The sequence below is a fragment of the Siniperca chuatsi genome, linkage group LG19, assembly GCF_020085105.1.
Source record: "Siniperca chuatsi isolate FFG_IHB_CAS linkage group LG19, ASM2008510v1, whole genome shotgun sequence".
Lineage (NCBI taxonomy): Eukaryota > Metazoa > Chordata > Actinopteri > Centrarchiformes > Sinipercidae > Siniperca > Siniperca chuatsi.
The window spans coordinates 22,981,943-23,002,197 of record NC_058060.1 but is presented as its reverse complement, the minus strand read 5'-3'; the positions used below and the strand labels follow the sequence as shown (position 1 = coordinate 23,002,197).

At 42.0% G+C, this 20,255-nt stretch overlaps 1 protein-coding gene across 3 annotated transcripts in view; it reads right to left on the bottom strand.

Moving 5' to 3' along the window:
* The window catches only part of LOC122866885 (cadherin-20-like), a 77,829-nt gene that overhangs the window by 23,134 nt on the left and 34,440 nt on the right, over positions 1–20,255 (bottom strand). Inside the window, exons 1-3 of one of the 3 annotated variants that reach the window (XM_044177100.1) lie at positions 9,706–10,196; positions 9,488–9,571; positions 3,403–3,716 (exon numbers count right to left, since the gene is read on the bottom strand). In XM_044177100.1, the coding sequence (XP_044033035.1) occupies positions 3,403–3,621 (219 nt within the window). In that variant the 5' untranslated portion in view covers positions 3,622–3,716; positions 9,488–9,571; positions 9,706–10,196. Of the gene's footprint in view, positions 1–3,402; positions 3,717–9,487; positions 9,572–9,705; positions 10,197–20,255 lie in introns of those variants that run through there. The other 2 variants (XM_044177098.1, XM_044177099.1) reach the window with 2 other exon arrangements.

Genomic DNA, 20,255 nt, shown 5'->3' with positions numbered 1-20,255 from the left:
AAGTGTCTGCTGATTTCTATAGTCAACAGGTCAACAGAAAATGAATCCACAATCTCAGTAACCGATTAATGATTTAAAGTTATTTGCAGTGTCTTCAATGGTGTCAAGGATACTGCTTTCTCTGTATGGTTATAAAATAAATATCTTTGAATCAGTGGGTAAATTTACTCTAGACCGCCAGCGGTGGTGTGTGGTTATATGCGTACATTAATACTGTAGCTGTAAGTAGACATCTAATCACAGCTTACAGCCCGATTGTTGCCTTGGGCCCTGCAGTGCAATCAGAAGCCTTTTGTGGCCTGTAAGTGCAAATGCCAGCCTGTTGATGTGCAATCACTCCTTACTTTGTACTTAGAGGGTCTCTGCCTATGATGAGTACTTACTGCCATCAATGTGGCAGAGCAGAATTAAATGCCCCTATTGACGTCTGTCTCGTATATAATCAACAGGCGTGCACAGCGAGCACACAACACAGCCCTGACAAAAATCCCCCCGCTGACTCTAAACACACACTCCTTTCAAGATACTCACTGTGTCCTTTCGTGGTCTGGGGTCACTAAGTGAAATGACCAAGCTGAGGTTGTTGAACTGCTAAAAGTTTTCAGTTACAGCACTCATTGTTGTTATTCCGGTGACAGTTCAGCAGCAATCTTCACAATACCTATCATTCCCTGAGCAGCAGACAATACAGCTTTTCCTATCTCTTCGGACAACGTGCCCACCTGCACTCTCTCCTGCAAAACGTCACGCACCCCAGCACGGCCCAGAAAATATTTTTTAATCAACACCCCATTGTGGGCTTCAACCCCGTGTCTCGTGGTGATATATCTCAGGCTGGTGCCTTCTCGCCGCCTTATCCGCCTTCTCCTGCACTGATTCTTCCTTTCCACCCAAGCCTATGAAAAGACGGAGTTTGACACTCAGGCTATCAATTACTTGCTCGGTCTCAGTCCCGGCCGAAAGCCCAAACCTCCAACATCCCCGCAGCTCTGAATACTGAGCTAAAGGGGGGAAAAACCCTTAGGGGGGAGGCTACAGTACATGTTTCTCCAGCTTTGTCATATCCTACAATGCCTTTCTGCCTGAGTGGCTCTCTGGATAGTAGCCTGGCCTGTCAAAATCACTTATTTTATTCAGCTTGGAAAAATTAGGGTGGGTGGCTTGAAAAGAATCAGTGAAGAAACGCTAAATGGGAAAGAAGAAGAGGTATAGGAGGAATATGCTACAACAACTGTAAGGAATATTTCATACCACATAAGCAGATACAGTACCTTTTTTCTACAGCAATGGTGGTACTCTCTCAGGACTTGTTACTCTTCTATCTGGTCTTAGCGCGTGACTTTTTGGAATCCAGCATTTTCTTCGGTATTCCCGAGCGGTGGCAGGGAAATTATAATAACACTAATTAGGCAGGTTTGCATCATTTCCAAAGGGAAATTTCAGAGGATGAGCGGTTAGTACTGCAGTGTTTTAAAAGTCTACGAGGACTACTGAGGCAACGGCAAATTCAATCAAAGGTCTGGAATCAGTCTTTTAAGATCAGGGCAGAATATTTTTAGGAATTTGGGAAAAGAAAGTGTTTTAACGTCTCTGCATATGGGCACTGAGAGATATTATTATATTATATCCAAGTTCTGACAGAATGCTCTGCAGGAATCACGCATTATTCAGTTCAGTGCCATTTCAATTTGTTATCGGGTGGAAACAACAGGCACGGTATTATTAGAATTCAAAATTTACATGCAATACAATACAGTGGTTAAGCCAGGGTTGTCTAGGAGAGGGTCAAATGGGCCCATTAGTAGTGTCCTAGGGGGCCATTGCTCATTTAAGGGGGACAATAAGCACCACTGTAAAAACTGAATACCTGTTGGGTGCTACAAAATATTATAAAACAATGAATATTGCATATTATATATTAGACAATGTTATATTCTATTACACTAAAGTAAGTAAGAAAGTAAAATATCATATGGATACAAATATAGGGTCATCAATAAAGTGCACCTCTTTGTTTCACCAATGCTGAAATGGGCCACTGACTCAGAGTCAACTTCAAAAAACTTTAAAACATCTATAAAGTTCATCTATAGCTAGAAAACCAGACCAATTTACTGTAACTCACATTTAGTGATAACAGCTATAGTACTGGGATACTTAAAATGAATTAATAATTTTCAATTGCTCGGTCCTGAATGTCCAAAGATCTTGATCAAAGTGATTAAAATATGTTACTTAATTGTGCTTAAAAGTATAACTGAAGGATTCTGACTATTAATTATCTGCTAGCGTTAAGTGTTAGTTAGCAACTGCTATCTAGCTAAAATGTACTGGAAAATGCCGCACAGGCAGCTAACACTAGATAGTTTATGTACAGTACAGACTCGTACTTTGCGTTTTTTGTCGAACAGCAAAAACATGCAATACTCCCTTTAGTTTAAAATGTCATAACGATACAGAGCGACGTTTCTTTCTGCAACATAACTTTGGCTGAGCGTACAGACACTGGATTGCAGTGCACGTTTAACTGATAACAGTTTGCGGTTTAGCTAACTCACAAAGATAATGTTAATTGACCACAGCTGATAAAATATAAATAAGAGAAGCACGCTAATAGCAATCATCATACCGACGGCCACAGAGAGATCAAAGTGACGGAATATTTTATGTTTCAGTGGGATTATTTTTACAATGACGTGCTCTGGCTCAAACACTTTACATATAACTTGAAAAGTTTCAACAAAAAAATGCTTTTTTTTAGTGATGTAATGGCAATTTTCATTGCGGTTTGCAAGATTGTTGTGTCTCTCTGTTGATGATGACTGGCTTTACAACTATTGATCAAATGTTCAATTCACTTTAGCGACTGAGCGATCAAAGTGCTCCTTTGTGAGCATCCCTTGTCTGCCCTTTTCAGAGCATGTCGGTTGTGTTGCAGACGTGCCATCCACTTCTGTGGAACAGGGTCGACTGAGCGAAGTCTCGGTTCGAGTAAATTAACTCAGTAACTGCTGTCTGGCTCTGGTTCAAAGTGGACAGACGAAGGCTGTCTTAATATGGACGCAGTGCATCCAGGGATTAAATTGGGATTTTTTTTTTTGTAGTCGATGAAGTTTGCCTCTGCCCACCTATGATCTTCTTTTTTGCATTCATGTGCTCAGCTCTGGCCAAGCAGCAGATGACCTCCAGGCTGCTGAGCTCTCCTGTAGCTCTTTTAGTTTGCACTGTTTGAAATCTCTTTGCAACACCTACACTGAGGCACCTTACACACCAAGTACACCAAGTGGAAAGGTCATGCAGAAGAGCTGCTCCCCTAACAAGCAAGAATCCTGCACACTTCGTATTTCTTCAGGTTATACCTTTATGTGTGCGCATATATGTGTGCATGTAGTCAACACTGACCTTTCCAATATAAAGTGGTTCCAGTCCGGTGTATTCCTCCAGGACAAAGAACTGGTTCCACACCCAGCCTCTCTTCACCCTCTGGAGCAATGCTGAGCTGCCTGCGTTTTCCTCCTCTGCAGGCTTACCCAGAAGGCTGTGAGGCAGAAGGGTCAAAATGCAGAGGGCCACAGGGAGCAAGGTGCTGGCAACTGCTGGAAGATGCAGTCGGTCTCCCATTGTTAAGCACAGAGTGGTATTTCAAAAGACTTTTCCTCTTTCTTCACAAGTGCAGTTGTTTCCTGGTTCCCTTCTTTCTGGCTACTGTTGGCGTCCTGGAATAGAAAAATGGAGACAGATGAGTCTCAGATTTATGTCCTTTTTCACAGCATTATCCTTTTGTCGTATACTGAGCCATAATCTGTGTTGCACTGTGGGAGACCTGCGGATGACACGTATTCACAGTCTTTTCTCCTGCTTCCAGATTAGCCCTCTACTAGTTTTTGTTGAGTTATAATGTGCTGTGTGTCTGTGTGTGCCTTATCACAGCTGAATGAGGGAGTTCTTCTTGTACTGTCGATGTGGTCACGTGGAGGAGGAGGGAAGGTGATATGAGAGGAGAAGAAGACGGTGACAAAAGGTACAAAACAAAACAGAGAGTTCAAATATAAAGAATATATATATAAAATGTCCCCAGTGAGGCGATTAGCTCAGCTTGGAACACATGGCGACAATTTGTAGTTTTACAGCGAGTTACGTGCAGTAACTATTTCTTGGTAAACAACAACCGGAAATGGTGACTTCTTGTAGTCTTGTCGTCACCACGAGGTGACCAGGCAACCACACAACAACACGAGACACTGCACAGAAGTACTGAACGGATGGATAAACTATTGTTTGCACAGAAATAGTTTCACCGCGTAACTTCCTCTACAACCACAAATTGTCATTTTTACATTTCTGTTTGTGTATGGATTAAACAAACAATATATGTTGTATTAAATATAAGCTTTACAGATATTGGTAGGCATTTTTAAGCTTTGGAGACAGCTGTTTCTGTTTCCCCCTGCTTCTAGTCTTTATGCTAAGCTAGGCTAATCTCCTACTGCCTTTAGCTCCATACTTAACACACAGACATGAGAGTGGTATGGATCTTCTCATCTAAATCTCTGTAAGAAAGCAAATAAGTATATTTCCCAAAATATTATACATTTCCTTTAATTGTGTAATCTTGTCATGATCTCTTGAATATATTCACATAAAGGTAGTTATGCACCAATTAACATTTCTTGTTGCCGAAGTTCCAGAAATTTTCTTAAAGCATTTAAAGGGAAACATAACTAATGCAACTTTTTAGAGCCCGCAGGAGAAAAAAGAAATGTTTGTGCACTTTGATACCACCAGGTTCAGCTCCTTTTCCTCCAACTCGGGACAATCAGGCATTTCACATCGGAAAAAAACAAAAAAAAAACACACTCTTTCCCTTCCTTCCTCCTCCTCCTATCACGAGGAGAGGTGAGCTCCTTCACACCTTCTGTAAAAGGCCCAGGGGTGTGATGTTCTGAGATTGTAGTGTTTTTGTTAACACCCCGGCTCAGCTTTACTCACACCATGTTCTACAAGTTCCTGTCAGCTCTGCACACTGCTCATTACAAGTGTATTTTTTTTCATATCTCAGGTTTTGAAGGCCCCTATGGTACTGCCTGTATGTTGGATTTCATGCCTCTAAATACTATCTGCCTCTGCATTGCTTTTTTTGATACGAACATCATATGAATCTCGAAGATCAGCAATGCTTTAAGATCGCAAATTTCTTGCAGGAGATGCTTTTTAAGGTTACGCATCAGTTTCAGCTAATCAGTACCTTTTCACATGCAGCGCATCGCACCTACACTGCCTCTCTATACCTGCATCTTGTTTTTATGTATCTTGTTTTTATGCCTGCTCTTTCTGCATTAACGAGCTTGGGGGACAAATAGATGGATTTATGGTCAAAAGGCAGAGAAAAAGAGAGAGGGGGGAGAAAGGGGAGAAGGGAAAAGAAAAGCAAAGAGGCTGCAGGGGGAGATTTGGGAGGAGTTTGGGGCTAAAAAAAAACACAGCGGAAGAAAGAGAGACTGTTTGAGTCATGGGTTGACTCTATTATGTTTTGTGAGAGAGAGTGCATTGTGCTGCTGTAGACTCTGAATCGCCAAACTCAGTTAATCATTGTTGAAGCGGCACAAAAGGCAGGGAAGGATGGGGGGGCGTGGCTGCATTGTCAGTGGGAGGCTGGGCCGTGTGTGTGTGTGTGTGTGTGTGTGTGTGCGCATGCATGTGTGTGTGTTTGTTTCTGGGCCTCCCCTGCGAGAGAGCAGCTTGGCAGGATGGGTGACACTTGACCTTGCTGCTCCCTTCTTTTCTGTCTATTCAAGCTGCCTGGGTGCCATTATGAAGTCAAATTAGCTCCCTGTTCTTCACTCACAAACCCTTGGCCTCCCCTCTCAGCTCCTCCCCTAAAAGGTCACAACTTGCACCCGACATTTTTCTCCATTTTGTCGCCCCTAATGATGTGACATGCTACATAATTGTGCTGGCAAAACATTTCATACATCTTTCTTCTGCTAATCTTAAGGCATTTCACTTGTTTAAAGAAAAAGCAGCTGGCCACACAAGCTGTGAATGGCGGATAGAAGGGATGGGAAGATGAAGGGATGAGGAGCGAGGTGAAGGGTGGAGGAGGAATCATATGAAAAAGCTTTGCCAGACTTAAGGCAAAGAGGTATTTTCTCACCAGGCTGAAACATTCTTCAGAGATGAAAATCTGCCTTTGTATACAATAGACAATAACACAATTTAGAGTTGCTAGTGTGTAACAGTATTAGAGGAAATGGAAATAAAAATGGCAAAAGAAATATAGGAACATCCAATTTTTATGTTTGTTTTGAAAAACAAGAAACCCCTGAAAGAAAAGGTGTTTGTTGAGAGGGAGGAAGAAATTGAGTGACAGTGGAAGAGACTTTGATTGTCAGGGGGAGCAGCTGGTGTGACAAAATGATGGGCCATATTGTTGTATCATCTTACTCCAAGTCCACCTGCTGCTCCATTAACTGCGATGTGACAACAACAGACTATATCAAACTGCTTCTACACAAGCGAGAGAGGTGAATGTTTCCTTCCAATGGAGGAAAACAAACAGGAAACAACTGCTACAGTACGACTGACTGACCACCACTGGGCTGAGGCAGCATACATAATAGCACCTGTTCAGATTAATGAGTTGGTAATGCCCAAATGACCAAAAACAAAAAAGCCTATTCTGGAAATATTCTTGGATGTTGAGCTAGGTTTTGAACCTCAATACTTACAGGGTACAGACTGAAATGTGTTAAATCTTAAATGTCGGACCAAAAGTTGGGATTGGATGCTTTGTCAGATTCTTCAGACAGTTCCTGATTTAAATAATGCAATAATGCAAAACTTTTTTTGATCAATTAATCGTTGTCACTTTCAAGCAAAAATGCCACACATTACCTAGTTTCAGCTTCTCATATGTTAGAATTTGCTGATTTTTTTTTTTACTTATGTGATAACAGTTTAACTTTTGGACTGTTGATTGGACAAAAAAGGATGTCCTCTTGGGCTTTGGGAAACTGCAATGGGCATTTTTCACCATTTTCTGACATTTTATAGACCAAACTATTAATTGATTAATCGCAAAAACAATCGTTAGTTCCAGTCCTAATGTTATCAAAAACCTCCAAACTCCCATTCACTAAATGAGGTTACCAAGGGCCAACTCAGTGTGTGGTACATTAGTATGGGTCGGCCCTGTTTAAGTGCTATGTGGAGCATTATTAAGTGTTAATTTCACAGTGGCCATGTCTGTGCTCCACTCACCTCAGCTCTAAAAAGAGGCCTCCCAGACTGAGGAAAAGGTCCTTAAAAACTGGGTGGACCCATGACGAAGGGTTCCACCCACCCTGGCAGGGCAAATGTCACGGCCAATTTGTTAACCACAGTTGATTTTGCACGGTGGAAAGTGATGCTACCACGAAGGCTCTGTATATCTCTGACCCAGGCGGGGGGGGCTGCATCGATGCATTTTGGCTTTTTTTAGATGCAGAAGCTCCAGCATGAGAAAGTGTCTTGAAATAAGCCGAGTACAATAAGCAGAGCGGGTGCTGTTGCAAAATGTAGAAGAGTTTTCTTAAATACAGCTGCTAAATCTAATTTCACTTCCTGGGCCGAGTGCTGAGCGTGACAAGCCACATTCCTCAACCCAGCGTAGTTTTTAATTTCTGAATGCTAATGTTTATTTACTTATTTACATGTAATTAAATTCAGACTCTGCTGCACTAACTTCCCCGCAGTACGGCCTCTGGTATGTTTTGTATGTGTGTGTATAAAGACGGTATACAATGACCAGGTCTTCTAGTTTCTAAAGCAAAGGGTCTGTACCGTCACCGCCTGCAGCAAGGACTCAGTTTCTTCAGCCGGCTCACAGGGAGAGATGGCAGCCTTCAAAGGCAGAGCCAGGCTAAGGGAGGTGTATATTCTGGCCAAACTCTCTCAAGATCACACAGTTGTTTGTGTGTGGGTATGAATATGAGTTCTCTGTGGATGCACAGCGTGCCTGTGTGTGTGTGTGTGTGTGTGTGTGTATGTGTGTGTCAGAGCTACCCTCTATTTGTCCTCATTCCTCTAACCCTGTCCCCCCTCAGGACAGAGACGTTGGCATGGGGCAGGCTTTGAACCTGCCTCTGCCATGCTCTTTAATTGTAGGGAGCTCCCCGGGCCTCGGTCTGTGCAGCTGTGTGCGCCGCCACCGCTGTGCCGTGACGAGCATCTCCCTCCCCGCGGCTCGTTTACTGTAAGGTGTTTTTAATTACTCGACCCTCCCTCCACTCTATCTGCCTTTGTGTGCTGGGTGAGCTCCAGAAGTTTGTTCAACCCTCTGCTACTCCTGTTTCTGTACCCTACAATAACATGGACAAAAAAAGAAAGAATTCATTTTTTCTCATTTTATCCCTTTTCTATTTTCTTTTCTCTTTTTTAAAATCTGTGTTATGTCTGTGTTACTGTATCATTTGAACTCTACACTTATTTTTCTCTCCGATTCCTTAATCCTTTCTCTCGTTTTGGACTGACTCCTTCTCCTCCCCTTCCCTCCCCGATGCACATTTAGTTCATTCATCGCTCGGTGGAGGCCATAAAAGGAGTCTTGTCATTTATGGAGAAATTAAATCACACAAACTGGCATTCATCCCAGCCACTGGTGCATGGAAATGATGTCACCATGCATAAGCGTCATCTGGAAAAGTTTGCAATCACTGTCACTCCGCCACAAATTAAACAGCGGTGTCTTGGGGACAGATCCTTTCAAATTAATATCGAACTCATAATCTCTTTTGAATTTTGGGGTTTTGTCCAGAAGGAGAATTGGATGTACAGGTTTCATCCACCACATGGTGGCAACTGGAGAACCTTCTCCTCTATTAGACCATTTCCTGTGCTGGAATGTCACTGAAGACATCTCAACCACAAGCACCATCACAGAAACCTGAAAGGTGTTGTTTATATGGAGGCCTGCGCACAATGCTCATCTTTCAGAGGATCCATCACCGCCTCTTGCTGACAATGATAATGGCAAGGAAAGCCTTTCTGCCCCAGTGAGACATGCCAATCTAGTGTCTTATTTGTCGACCCGAGCTTACAAGACAGGCGATAGCTTAATGGGTTTTATAGAAAGAAAAAAAAAAGAATCTGTCCTCATCTTGAGAAACTAGAACTGTGGCTCTGGCTAAGGAATGAGGTCTGAATGCCAAACAGAGGTCCGTAAAAAGCAGATAGGCATTCCTCTCCTTCAGCATGACTTGTTTGAAGTAACGACAGTGCAGACGTGCTGAGAATTGGAGCCACGCTTTGAGCCTGAGCTCGTGTTCACAAAAGTTTTATAATGTGCCACCAAACCCCCTCCCAGCTGAGGCAGGGCTCTCTGAATAATCACCATGACCTACTTTTGACAGCCAGACATGCGATTTATTTGTTTCTGTAAACATTGTTTATCAATTAACACAAAAGAATGAACTATTGATTCAGTACAGTAATGAAATAGTGCTCCCACCTCGTATCTCATTCATCCCAGCACTCTCCATCTCCACTCAGAGTGTTTCAACGCTCAGTTACAGCTGACAAATCCCCAGTCACCCTTAAATCATCCAAACCATTCACTGTTAACAGCTTGAAAGTATTATTGGCGTTTCTCATTGGCATTATTGTGTTTCAAAACATGACCGGTGAAAGTCAAGGATCATTTTTTTTAGCAAAAATTCCTTGCCTTACCTTTTTCCTTTTCAACTTTATTCCTCTTTCTCAGTCCTTCTTCTGTGAAAAAACGATTGTTTTTTTTCTTCTCTTATCTCTTTGTTCTTCTTTTCCCTGCACGCTCGCTAAATTTCCCTTGTAAAAGTTGTGAAAGCTACTGCCTGCAGTGCATCAGTTTCCTTAAAGTCACCTTGAGTCCAGGCTCTCTCTCACTGTCCTCTTTGTAAAGTTTCCCCTCTCTCCACATATATATATAAATATATATATATGTGTGTGTGTGTATATATATATATATATATATATATATATATATATATATATATATATCTTCTCTTGCTGCCTCTACTCTGTCACCACTGCTGTCTGCCTCTCATAGCTGTCTGCACACTCTCTTCCCTCGTGTTGCCTATCTGGGGACCCAATCAGACTAAAGGACCAATTGTCCCTCTCTTTACAATCAGTGGGACGGCCTCCCCCCTGTTTCAGTGTAATCCAGACATCTACAACCTCAGGCATGGGAAGGAGCGGTGGATGGAGAAGAAGTGGAGAAAGGAGAGGAGGAGGGGAGAGAAGGAGTCTTAGGGGGGTAGATTGACAGCAGGATAGGGGTGAAGTCACAGCGAGAGGGGGTGGAAATCAAAGAGGTGGGGTGAAATCAGGCAAGCAAGGAATGGAGGAATGAGAAGAGATAGACATGAGGTGGGAGATAGTGAGCAGTGGAGGGAAATGCTCCTGCCCACACCACAAAAGCAACTCATTTCATCTCTGGGTATTTGCAAGTGAATAAAGTGACCAGCATGGTGGGGAAAAACTCAGGAGTGTGTGACGGCTGGGAGTGTGTGTGGAGATTGCCTGGAGTGCAGGGTCCTTGGATCACTGACCAGCGAAGTAGAAAACGCAAAGGATGAGGGGGAAAAAAAAAATCACCTTCCCTCTCACTCCGGCGAACCTGCCCTAATGCATTTTAATGAGCCAGTGTTGTACACGGCTGGATCTGTAGAGGGATTTATGGGCATAAAAGATGAAGCTTTATACTGCATTATATTCCGCTGCTTGCCCAGTCAGAGTCAAAGCAATTAGTTTTCCAAATTGGCAAAAAGATCCTGAAAAATTAGGCGCATGCCAATACACACAAAAAGCGCAGCAGAAGATTAGTCATGGTCACGGAGATCTGATCCCTGTTAAGCACTGAGCGAGAAAATAGCAGTGTTTCATTTAAGCAATCATGGAATTAATGCAGCAAAAAGAGGTTTTCAGAGTTGAGTCTCTTGCATATTTCTGCTCAGGAGGAGAATGACTAGGAAAGTGAAATTATATTGGAGATGTACTCAACCATGTTTAAACAGAAATGAGAATATATTACACAGAAACAAGAAGTGTTCTAGGCTGCTGCTCGGATTCTTATTTTTGTATTTTTTCATTATGTAGTCTGGACTGTTTTCATATTATATTTATAGTCAAAATAAAGTGATAGAGCTCCAGACATAAGCTAGCAAAGTTTTGAGTTTCTCCACTATTCATAGCCCATTGGGACGACTTTGCTCTTTTTTGCCTTCCACTCGACAGCCCTTTGACTCTCCTTAATCTTCCTGACAGAGTAATTTGGTGTGTTGTACAGCTCTAAAAATACAGATGAAGGCTGTTGTCACCCACCGAGCCAGATGGTCAAAAGGTTGTACTTCTCCATCGGTTCAATATGTTTTTCCTTTCTCCCACTCTGTCCCTTTCAATATGTCTTCTTTCTCATTTGGCAGGTCATTCTTCTTCACCACTGGCCCCCCTCCCTTCCCCGCTGCACTCCCCATACTCTTTGTCTCTTTGAAGACCTGACTGGTTAGCGCCCCAGCCAATCTGTCAGCGAATGCTTGACTGGACCCCCAGAAAAAGGCAGGGGCTCCCTCTTTGTCAAGGCGGGCCACAGAGAGGGTGGCATTCAGGCCCATTGAACAACACCTTCCATCACTATGGCAGAGCGGAGGATAATAATTGGCAGAACAAATTGAAGCTATAGGGCTTATGGAAAGGCCTCTGTCGGTTTTTAAAGTCTGTTATGGTGGTAGACGTCTGGAAAACAAGTCCCTTCGGATCCCTTCACAAAGGCCCAGATCTGCCGTAGAAATAGATTGGATACAGTTATGTTCTGCATGTTGCTGGACTTTGGTTTTGTGATAATATGCAGGATGTTACAAGGACACGGTGCTTTCACGCATCGGATCAAGTACGCCTTCTCTTAAGGTTGAGGGCTGTAGGCTTATGAAAGGCCATGACTTGTTCTGTCACCTCATTGTACCTTTCACCAAGACTTACAACAGATTGTTGAGGTCTTTCATTAGGAAAGCAGATTTCATGGTTGTTAGGGTTACATATCCTTTCTGGACAAGAATCCTCTCAATTATCATTTCTTACCACTCCATTATTCAGTCTTACATTATCGTCTTGCTTAGCCATTTTTTCCACTAAGCAGTCATTTGTAACTTAAATATCCACCTGTTCTAATATCATTTTCAGTCGATACATAGGTAGGGTTATAGTTTGCAAGTATACAGAGAATGACAATTCTGTTTACATAAACACAATTTGTGGGTTAAATGAGCCTAATAGAGGAAAACAACAGACAATTTAGAGTCATATTTTCCACAAAGCAAGCTAAAGTGCAACATACTGTACACCACCAGCGTATACTATACGCCATGAAACACTAGCACCTATTGTTTCCTATTTATGCCCACACACTAGGCAAGGATCCTCATGATCTAAATTATGTCATCTGCAAATGTCTGTGTTTGCTCAGATGTCTGTGTGAACACTAAAGCGCTAGCCATGTTTTGAACAACACTGTGTTATCCTTTTAGCAGGCAGAGTTTAGCAGGCTGGCTGGCTACCATTTGCAAGGTAGCTAGTTAAGTTAGCTAACGTATTATTGTAGCTACGTTAGCGTTAGTCCTACCCCCACCCTAAGTCAGCTATTTCCATGTTTTCTTAAGAAGAACAGACATTTAACTAAAGATCTTAGATGTTATAAGAAGGTACTATTAGCACAGACTTATAACAGTGATAAAACTGATCGTGACGCTAAAACGGTCTTCAGGTGGCTATGTTTGTATTGTTCATTGTCAGATTTTTTTCCTGTCGCGTTACACCCCTCTTCTCCTAGTCCCTTTCACCCACAGTATCTTTTAATTTAATTATCACAAGCAGCACAAACGTTTCTTGATGGTTTCAGGAGCACAGCACAGCAACCCCTACTGAAAACATACTGTCAAAGCTATGACTAACACTACATTTCAGATGGTCCAATCTGTCTGAATCTACACAACCTGAGACTAATAACAACTTCAGTACCACCAAAAAAGCCTTGGATTGGGTCGGTTGTGTCACCAACTAAGGATACATGGGCGACATTTCAGAGGTCTGTAACCAGAGAAAGCAGATAATCCTCCACTGAATAAACACTCCTGACCCTCTCTCCCAAGACTGAAAGTTAATTAAGCTCTTAATAGTGATGTACATCCATTAGGCAATTAAAAATAATGACAACAGTTAGGTGCACCGGACTAGATGAAAAATACAGCACAGGATGGTAATACCCTACTTGCCGTCTACCCTTCTTTACCCCGACTCATCATGTAGCAGCCTTCAGACGGAATAACCTAAACAAAATTCAGCCAGTCTCATTCAGTGTATACACTTTGTCACCACAACCACCACATGGGGAAAGCATAAAAGAGGGTTAGGTTTCAGAAGAACAAGATGAGAGAGCACCAGAGAGAGGGAGCAAAGCCTCCATGTCATCTAAGATAAGAGGAGCAACTCTCTTCTCTTCTGCCTGAGATTAAAAATGGCATGGAGCAGAACAAGCCTGAGTACAAAGAGCTCTTCTGTGTCTTTGGGGTGCGCAGTCAAGCCTTTTCATGTCTGATTTTGGCTACAGGTCGAAACAAAGGGAAATTAGACGGGGAAGTCATTGTGTCTTTGTTGAGGGAGATGCACATGTGAAAGGAGGATTTGTATACACAAGCCAAGCTCACAACTGAAGCAGTAACCTTTACAGTAATTGGTGGAAAAGACAAAAATAAGATGTTTGGCCTTAATTGTGAGACATCAGAATTGGCACTGGGTCGAAAGAGTGAACCGTGACATTAACTGCCTGGCATCATCTGGCTTCCTGCTTTGCGTGCTCTTGTCTAAGACAAGCTGTGTCTTTCAAGATCCTATTTTCCTGGTGACCTTTTCACCGTTTCCCCCTCTTGTGTCTGAGCTACGCCACCTCGGCAGGGTATTGACTTTCACTCCGCCGCGTTAAACTTTGCCATCCGCCTGCAGCTTGTTGCAGAGCCTCCGCTGTGACAAGGGGCGGCATTCTGTTTGGGATAAAAGGCTCCCCGGGCTGTTTGATGCGGTATTCCAGCGGGGATAGGCAGGGACTTGGCCTTGATGAGCTGACAGGAGTTGAGGAGACATGGGGCCTCGGAGCAGCAGGACCACAAACCTCAGGAACAGTGTATCTTGCTCTGATATTTACCCCTCCCTGTTCTGTCTCTCCCCATAACCCCCACTCTCTGCTCTGCCCCTGTGACCCTGTCGGCTGAATCTTAAATGAAAGACTAAAGTAACTTTTGAAGTAGAAATTAAGGGGCGGCGGGGGGGCACATATGTTGTGACTGATGCAAGCAACAAACACGAATGCACGCAGAACATGAAATGCCTGAATTATGAATGTATTCATATGTATTCTGTCTGCAATGTTATTCCTGCTTAATTATTTACATGTAGCTAACAAAAATAAAAAGAAAGAAAAAAAAGGAAAACATGTTTCTTCAAATGAAAAATAACATCCCACTCCAGAGTACTTTAACTCACACAGTGGCAGCATTCGAGTCATTTTTTGTAAGCATAAAAAGATGCTTTTTTTCTGAACTTAATTAACCTAAACTAAACCAATGGGCACAATATCTCAGGTTCAAAAGGGCTCCTGCCCCGTAGCAAGTGCACGCGTCTCATATCAGCAGGTTTGGCTGAATCTGAGTCTCTACCCCCACTTCCCAGAGTCAATAGAATAACAATTAGGGGGAGTGTGCTCGCTCCATTACACGTTTGGTATGCGGGAGGTGTACGCACAGGCAGCCACGTATAACCAGAAACAAACACACACGGGATAAATGTCTCCTTTGTTGGTTTCTGTGTGTTTGTAGTTCCACACTGATTCAGTGATCAGAGGAAGAAATAGTTCAGTGGGGGTTTAAACAAAGCCATCCGCCACTCTCCTTCAACCTCGAAACAAACCTGGCTTATCACAGTGGAAAAAACAGTGGTTCCTTTCAAAGCTACGTGCGTGAAAAGTTTCCGTTTTCTTTTCCAGCTACATAAACATGATAAATCTAAACAGAGGAAAGGAACATGAGTTATAACAGGAGGAGAGGACATATTATTTATTCCATTATAATCATCTCCTAAGAAGTCCAACTTGTACTCCACTGTAGATGAAGCTGTTGCCCAATCATGGCAAACTACTCGTTAACTACTGGTGCATGAAAAAATCAATTAGGATAATTATCAAGTCCTCCTTCCACCTGGAGTCTTACTCCCAAGGTCTGTAACAGATTGCTCAGTGGGGTTGTGCAGGGGAAAATATGCTTTTTCTCTGTCACCTGGCAACTAAAAGCTTCAAAGGACCTGTTCATCTCAGAAGGTCTTAGATCCACATAACCTTTGCCTTGCAACTGACTTTGTTCAAGCTATCTGGGGGTCAAAGAAACTTGGACTTTAGACGGTGAACCTTTTCACCCAAGAACATGACTTTCTCTTTTGTGCGCTTACAGCGATTACGTTGAAGACTCCCATGTTGATGACTTTACAAAGTGCCGCTGGATAAAAGGTGCATGTGTGTATGTGGCTTTGTAAGCAGCAGCCAACCTCTGTGCACCCTCATGCGAGCGTACACCAGGATAAAGAAGACAGCATTAAATGGACAGTTCACCCCCAAATCAAAAATACATATTTTCCCTCTTACCTGTAGTGCTACTTATCCATCTGGATTGTTTTGGTGTGAGTTTCCGAGTTTTGGAGATATGGGCCGTAGAGAGGTCTGCCTTTTTTTAAAATAATGGGACTATATGGCACTCGCCTTGTGGTGCTCAAAGCGCCAGAAAAATACATTTGAAAAACTCAACAGCAATGACTTTTTCCAGAAATCATGATACTCTACAGATTTGTTGTGAGCAGTTTCATGTAGGAACTATTTTCTTTCTTCCTACATGAAAACTGCTCACAACAAGGTCTGTTGAACGTTAAACATCCTCTATGACACAGTTTCAGTTTGCATACATTAAATGCCAGAGGGAAAAAATGACTGCACAAATCTTGTGTAAAGATATTTAAATTGCTGTTTTACAATTACAGTACACTCTAATGCAGACATTTTTCTTACTTCAGTTTGGCTCAATGCAAATAAAGATCTATGAGTAAAAAGCTGCTTTATTTGTTCATTTAAGGGATTATTTGCATTTTGTTCTAAAACTTTAAACAAGACTAAGATTCTACAGCCGTGCTAGCGGCTGTGTGAGACTATACTTAGGCGCAGCGGTGCTTTGAACTAAATACTTGAGTCAGCATGCTAACATGCTCACAATGACAATAGCAACATGCTGATGCTTGTTTACCATAATGTTTACCATGTTCACTATATTAGTTTAGGTTTAGGTATTTGGTCATAAACCAAAATTGTATCAAAAATACAAATTTTGACCTGTTGATGGCACTAGATTAAAATGTAAGGGATCACCAAAGTTTAACAATTAACCCTTATGGGAACATCAATGAAATTTCATGTAAATCCATTCAAAAGTTGTTGAGACATTTCACTTCAAATCACAAAAGTCAACTTCATGGTGGTGCTAGAGGAAAAATCAGGGGATCACTAAAGTCATATGGATTCATCTTCTGGGGACCTTGAATATCTGCAGCAAAGTTAAAGGCAATCCATGCAATAATTGCTGGGAAATTTCAGTCTGGACCAAAGTAGTGAACCGATCAACCAACTTACATTGCCATTCCTAGACCTGTGTGGCTAAAAAATGTCCTTGTCCTCAGAAATCTGAAATCAATTTTAAAGATGAGTTTTACAAGGACAGACTTATATACTCATTTTTCATTCTTCATTTTAGTTTACATACACAGACCTGCTTGTACTAAAGCTGCCTTATTTTTTAATTCAAGAGATTCTAATATTTACTTATTTTGCACCCAAACCCAGAAAAAGTTGGAATGGTGAAATTTTAAATCACATTTTTTGCACGTTATACCTGAGGAGGAATTTTAAAAGGATTTCATACAGCCACAGTTTGTTTTCATTCCAACTTTGTTCAAATATCACAAGTGTATTGAACTACTCTTTATCTTATCGAATCATGATTGTAGCTGACATCCAGCTGATTGTAGTGCTACACTGCTAGTGGAGAGACATATCAAGCGAAAAGGAGACACAGAGAGAAAACAGAAAAAAAGCAGGAGAGCAGGATGAAACAATGCTTTAAGTGGCTGCTTGATTCAGAGTCAAATCTGGCACCTGTTTTTCTAGCTGATTTAATAATGTCCCATTAACGCTATACTGGGGTTGCAACCCAGGGGTTGGTGACAAACTGATCTGAAATCGTCTCTCTCTGACTGCTCTAATGACTCTACTGCTGTGCTCAGCCCCACGGTGAAGCAGCATTCTGGGTTGCTGAATCCGGAGGCGTCTGAGAAACGTCACCATCAGTTATTTCTAAAAGAGAGTCATTTGTGTGCTGGATAGACAGCCACAGAAAGCAAAGGAGAATTTTAATACCTCATTTAAGGAGCTGACAAAAACTATCCCAAGAATGTGGAAACATTTGGTATTGACGAAAGTAGAAGAAAGCAGGCCGGCGCTCCTAAAGTCGGAATTAATTGCCATCACTGCTGCCGCTGCTATGAATGAGTTTTTGAAGATGTGACACTTCTGGGGCTGATCTGGGCATTATCTGAGGGAAAATTAAATCAGAATTCATTCCCGATGCACAAAATGGGATAATGTGACACCTCCACATTCACTGAATTGACATCTGCAACATTTAGTAGAGATGCTGTAGCCAAAAAGTCAGAGTGACATGAAATATTAGGAGCAGAATATCAGTTAGAGTCAGAATATTTTAAAGTTAATAGCTGGAAAAGGAGACCCAGTGTAACTTATAGTCCATGCTGCAAACAATGCCCTAATCCTACCTCAGTACTGGCAAATTTCATTACAGAAAAATAAATATAATAAGCAACTATAGTATTTTCCCTTAAAAAAGCAACTTAACAGCGGCTAAAAATCTTGTTTTTGTTGACATCTAGTTGTTCAACTTCTCACCTTTTTGCAGTGTACTCCAGGGTGTGGTCAGTACACTATGACATCACAGTTAAAAGACAATTCCAGTTTATCAGAACTTGTGTCTTAATTTCCTAGCTTTGTTTCCAATTTTGATCAGTTATGAAAACATTGTACCCACCAGAGAAATTGGTGAGATCTGGAATCAAGGCAACATCGCTACAAAGTCCTAACAAAGTCAGACCGGAGTGTTCGGATGATCAGACAGGTTGTAAACAGCCAGATTATCTAAACCACTTTATTTGGATGTAAAACTGAAAGTGAGTGCATTTGTTTCATCCATATAAGTCTGACTAACCTGGATGTTTGTTTAAAACCTGTCTGATCATCTGACCGCACGTGTTTCTTCCCCTGTCAGACTTCTTTATAGTGATGCCGTCCCCAGATCAACAATTAACTTTTATTATTAGTCATAACCTATACAAACTATGACAAAACCTATAAAAATAAGATCTAAGTAGTAATAAACCGGAATTATCCTTTACGTTTAGTTACACGGGCAACAGACTTGAAACAGTGAACACTGCTTTCCAGCCTGGTATTGAGTTGCTCTTTAATGATTGTTGGTGTTGACATTTAAAAAAAAAAAAACACACAGCATCTCATGTTTTTCAATGAGACCTAGGCTAAGGACGATATGGATTGAAAGAGCAAAATCCATGAAGGAAAATGAGCATTTGAGGTGTGTCAAAAACATATCCTGTTATTTAATGAGAGCTATGTGAAGGGTGATGAATTAACAAGAGTGCAGTAACATGTTGCACAGTAGTTGAACAATTGTGGCACTAATGTCTAGATAAACAATTAGACAAAATTCAAATGTCCATATTTCCCATGTGGACACCAATAGAAAGTAACTTAGTGAAGGCAAGAGAAGATGGAACTACTATTAAAACCAGGTGTTCTGCTATCAACAGGAAAAAAATTCAAGTAATCCATAAAACAATCATATTTTGACCAGAGTCTTTTGTGAATAACCTCAACATGCTCTGAAATACTGCTGTTCATTGAGTTTTAACTTAATCAATGCGATTATTTCTGCCTCCAGAGCGGCTCCTTCTCCGAGAGATGTTTGTAGCAAAAACTCTAATCTGCTCACAGGTTCAATTCCCTCTACTGCCAGCATACAGCCATCAACAGTCATGTACACTGTCAAAGTGTCCTTGAGCGAGACTCCAAATCCCAACCTGCTCAGTCATACAGTATGAATTACTGCGACCTTTGAAGGATTTCACTATCTCCACTCGCTGATATTATAAAGCTTAACACAAAAGAACAACACAGAAGCCGTGGTGCTGTTTTCCCTCTCAAAGGGGCAAAGGAGTTTTTAGCTGAGTGAATATGAGGACAGCTGAACCTTAACTCGTAGCCTTGTGTACGGAGCACGCCAGACTAAGCTTTGTGCCATAATGCAAGGCGACGCGCCGGCGGGGATGAGAGGAGAAACAATTGACAGAGCGTTGGTTACATCTTTAATTACAGGCCTTGTGTTTGTCTTGTTCAAATGAGGGGCCTTGGGGAGAAGCAGCTCTATACGTTTGATCTGTTCTTGTTTCTGTGAAATGAATGGCCTGACCTCCCATCTTTTGTTTATCGTCCTGTAACAAAATGCATGGATCGAGAGTGGGTGTTGAATATTAGAGTGAATGTATATTCTGTAGCCTATGATAAGAGCCATTAGTGTGTGTACACCTGCTTCAATGCATTTTGCAAGAAACAAACCTGCCATCCTTCCCATGCAGAGAGTGAGTCTTTGAAGGCAAGCGCTGCACGGAGAGTCCACGAGGCGTGAAGTGTACCTGGTAAGTGTGGAGGGAAAAGGCGCTCCGCTCACTGCCCGCTACTTAAACATACCCACCCCCTCTCTGCAGTGAGTACAGATATGCCTAGCAGGTACAAGTATGGGCACTGCACTGCTGCTGCCAGCGAGATCAACGGCTGTGTCAAAGGAGATGATCCAAAGCTAATATGCAGCTGTCTGACCCTATTACCTTTAGTGGCAGGGCCAGACTGCTGCATCCCATGAGAGCTCCTCCAGTTCTTCAGAAGAAAATGTAGTCAGGCCTTAAAGTGCTCTGCATCTCTGCAATCGCATGCTGCATGTGTTTGTACGTACATGCGGACCTGACAGCGAGAAACTGAGAGTATGGATTTGATCTGTTAGTCAAGCTAGGTTACG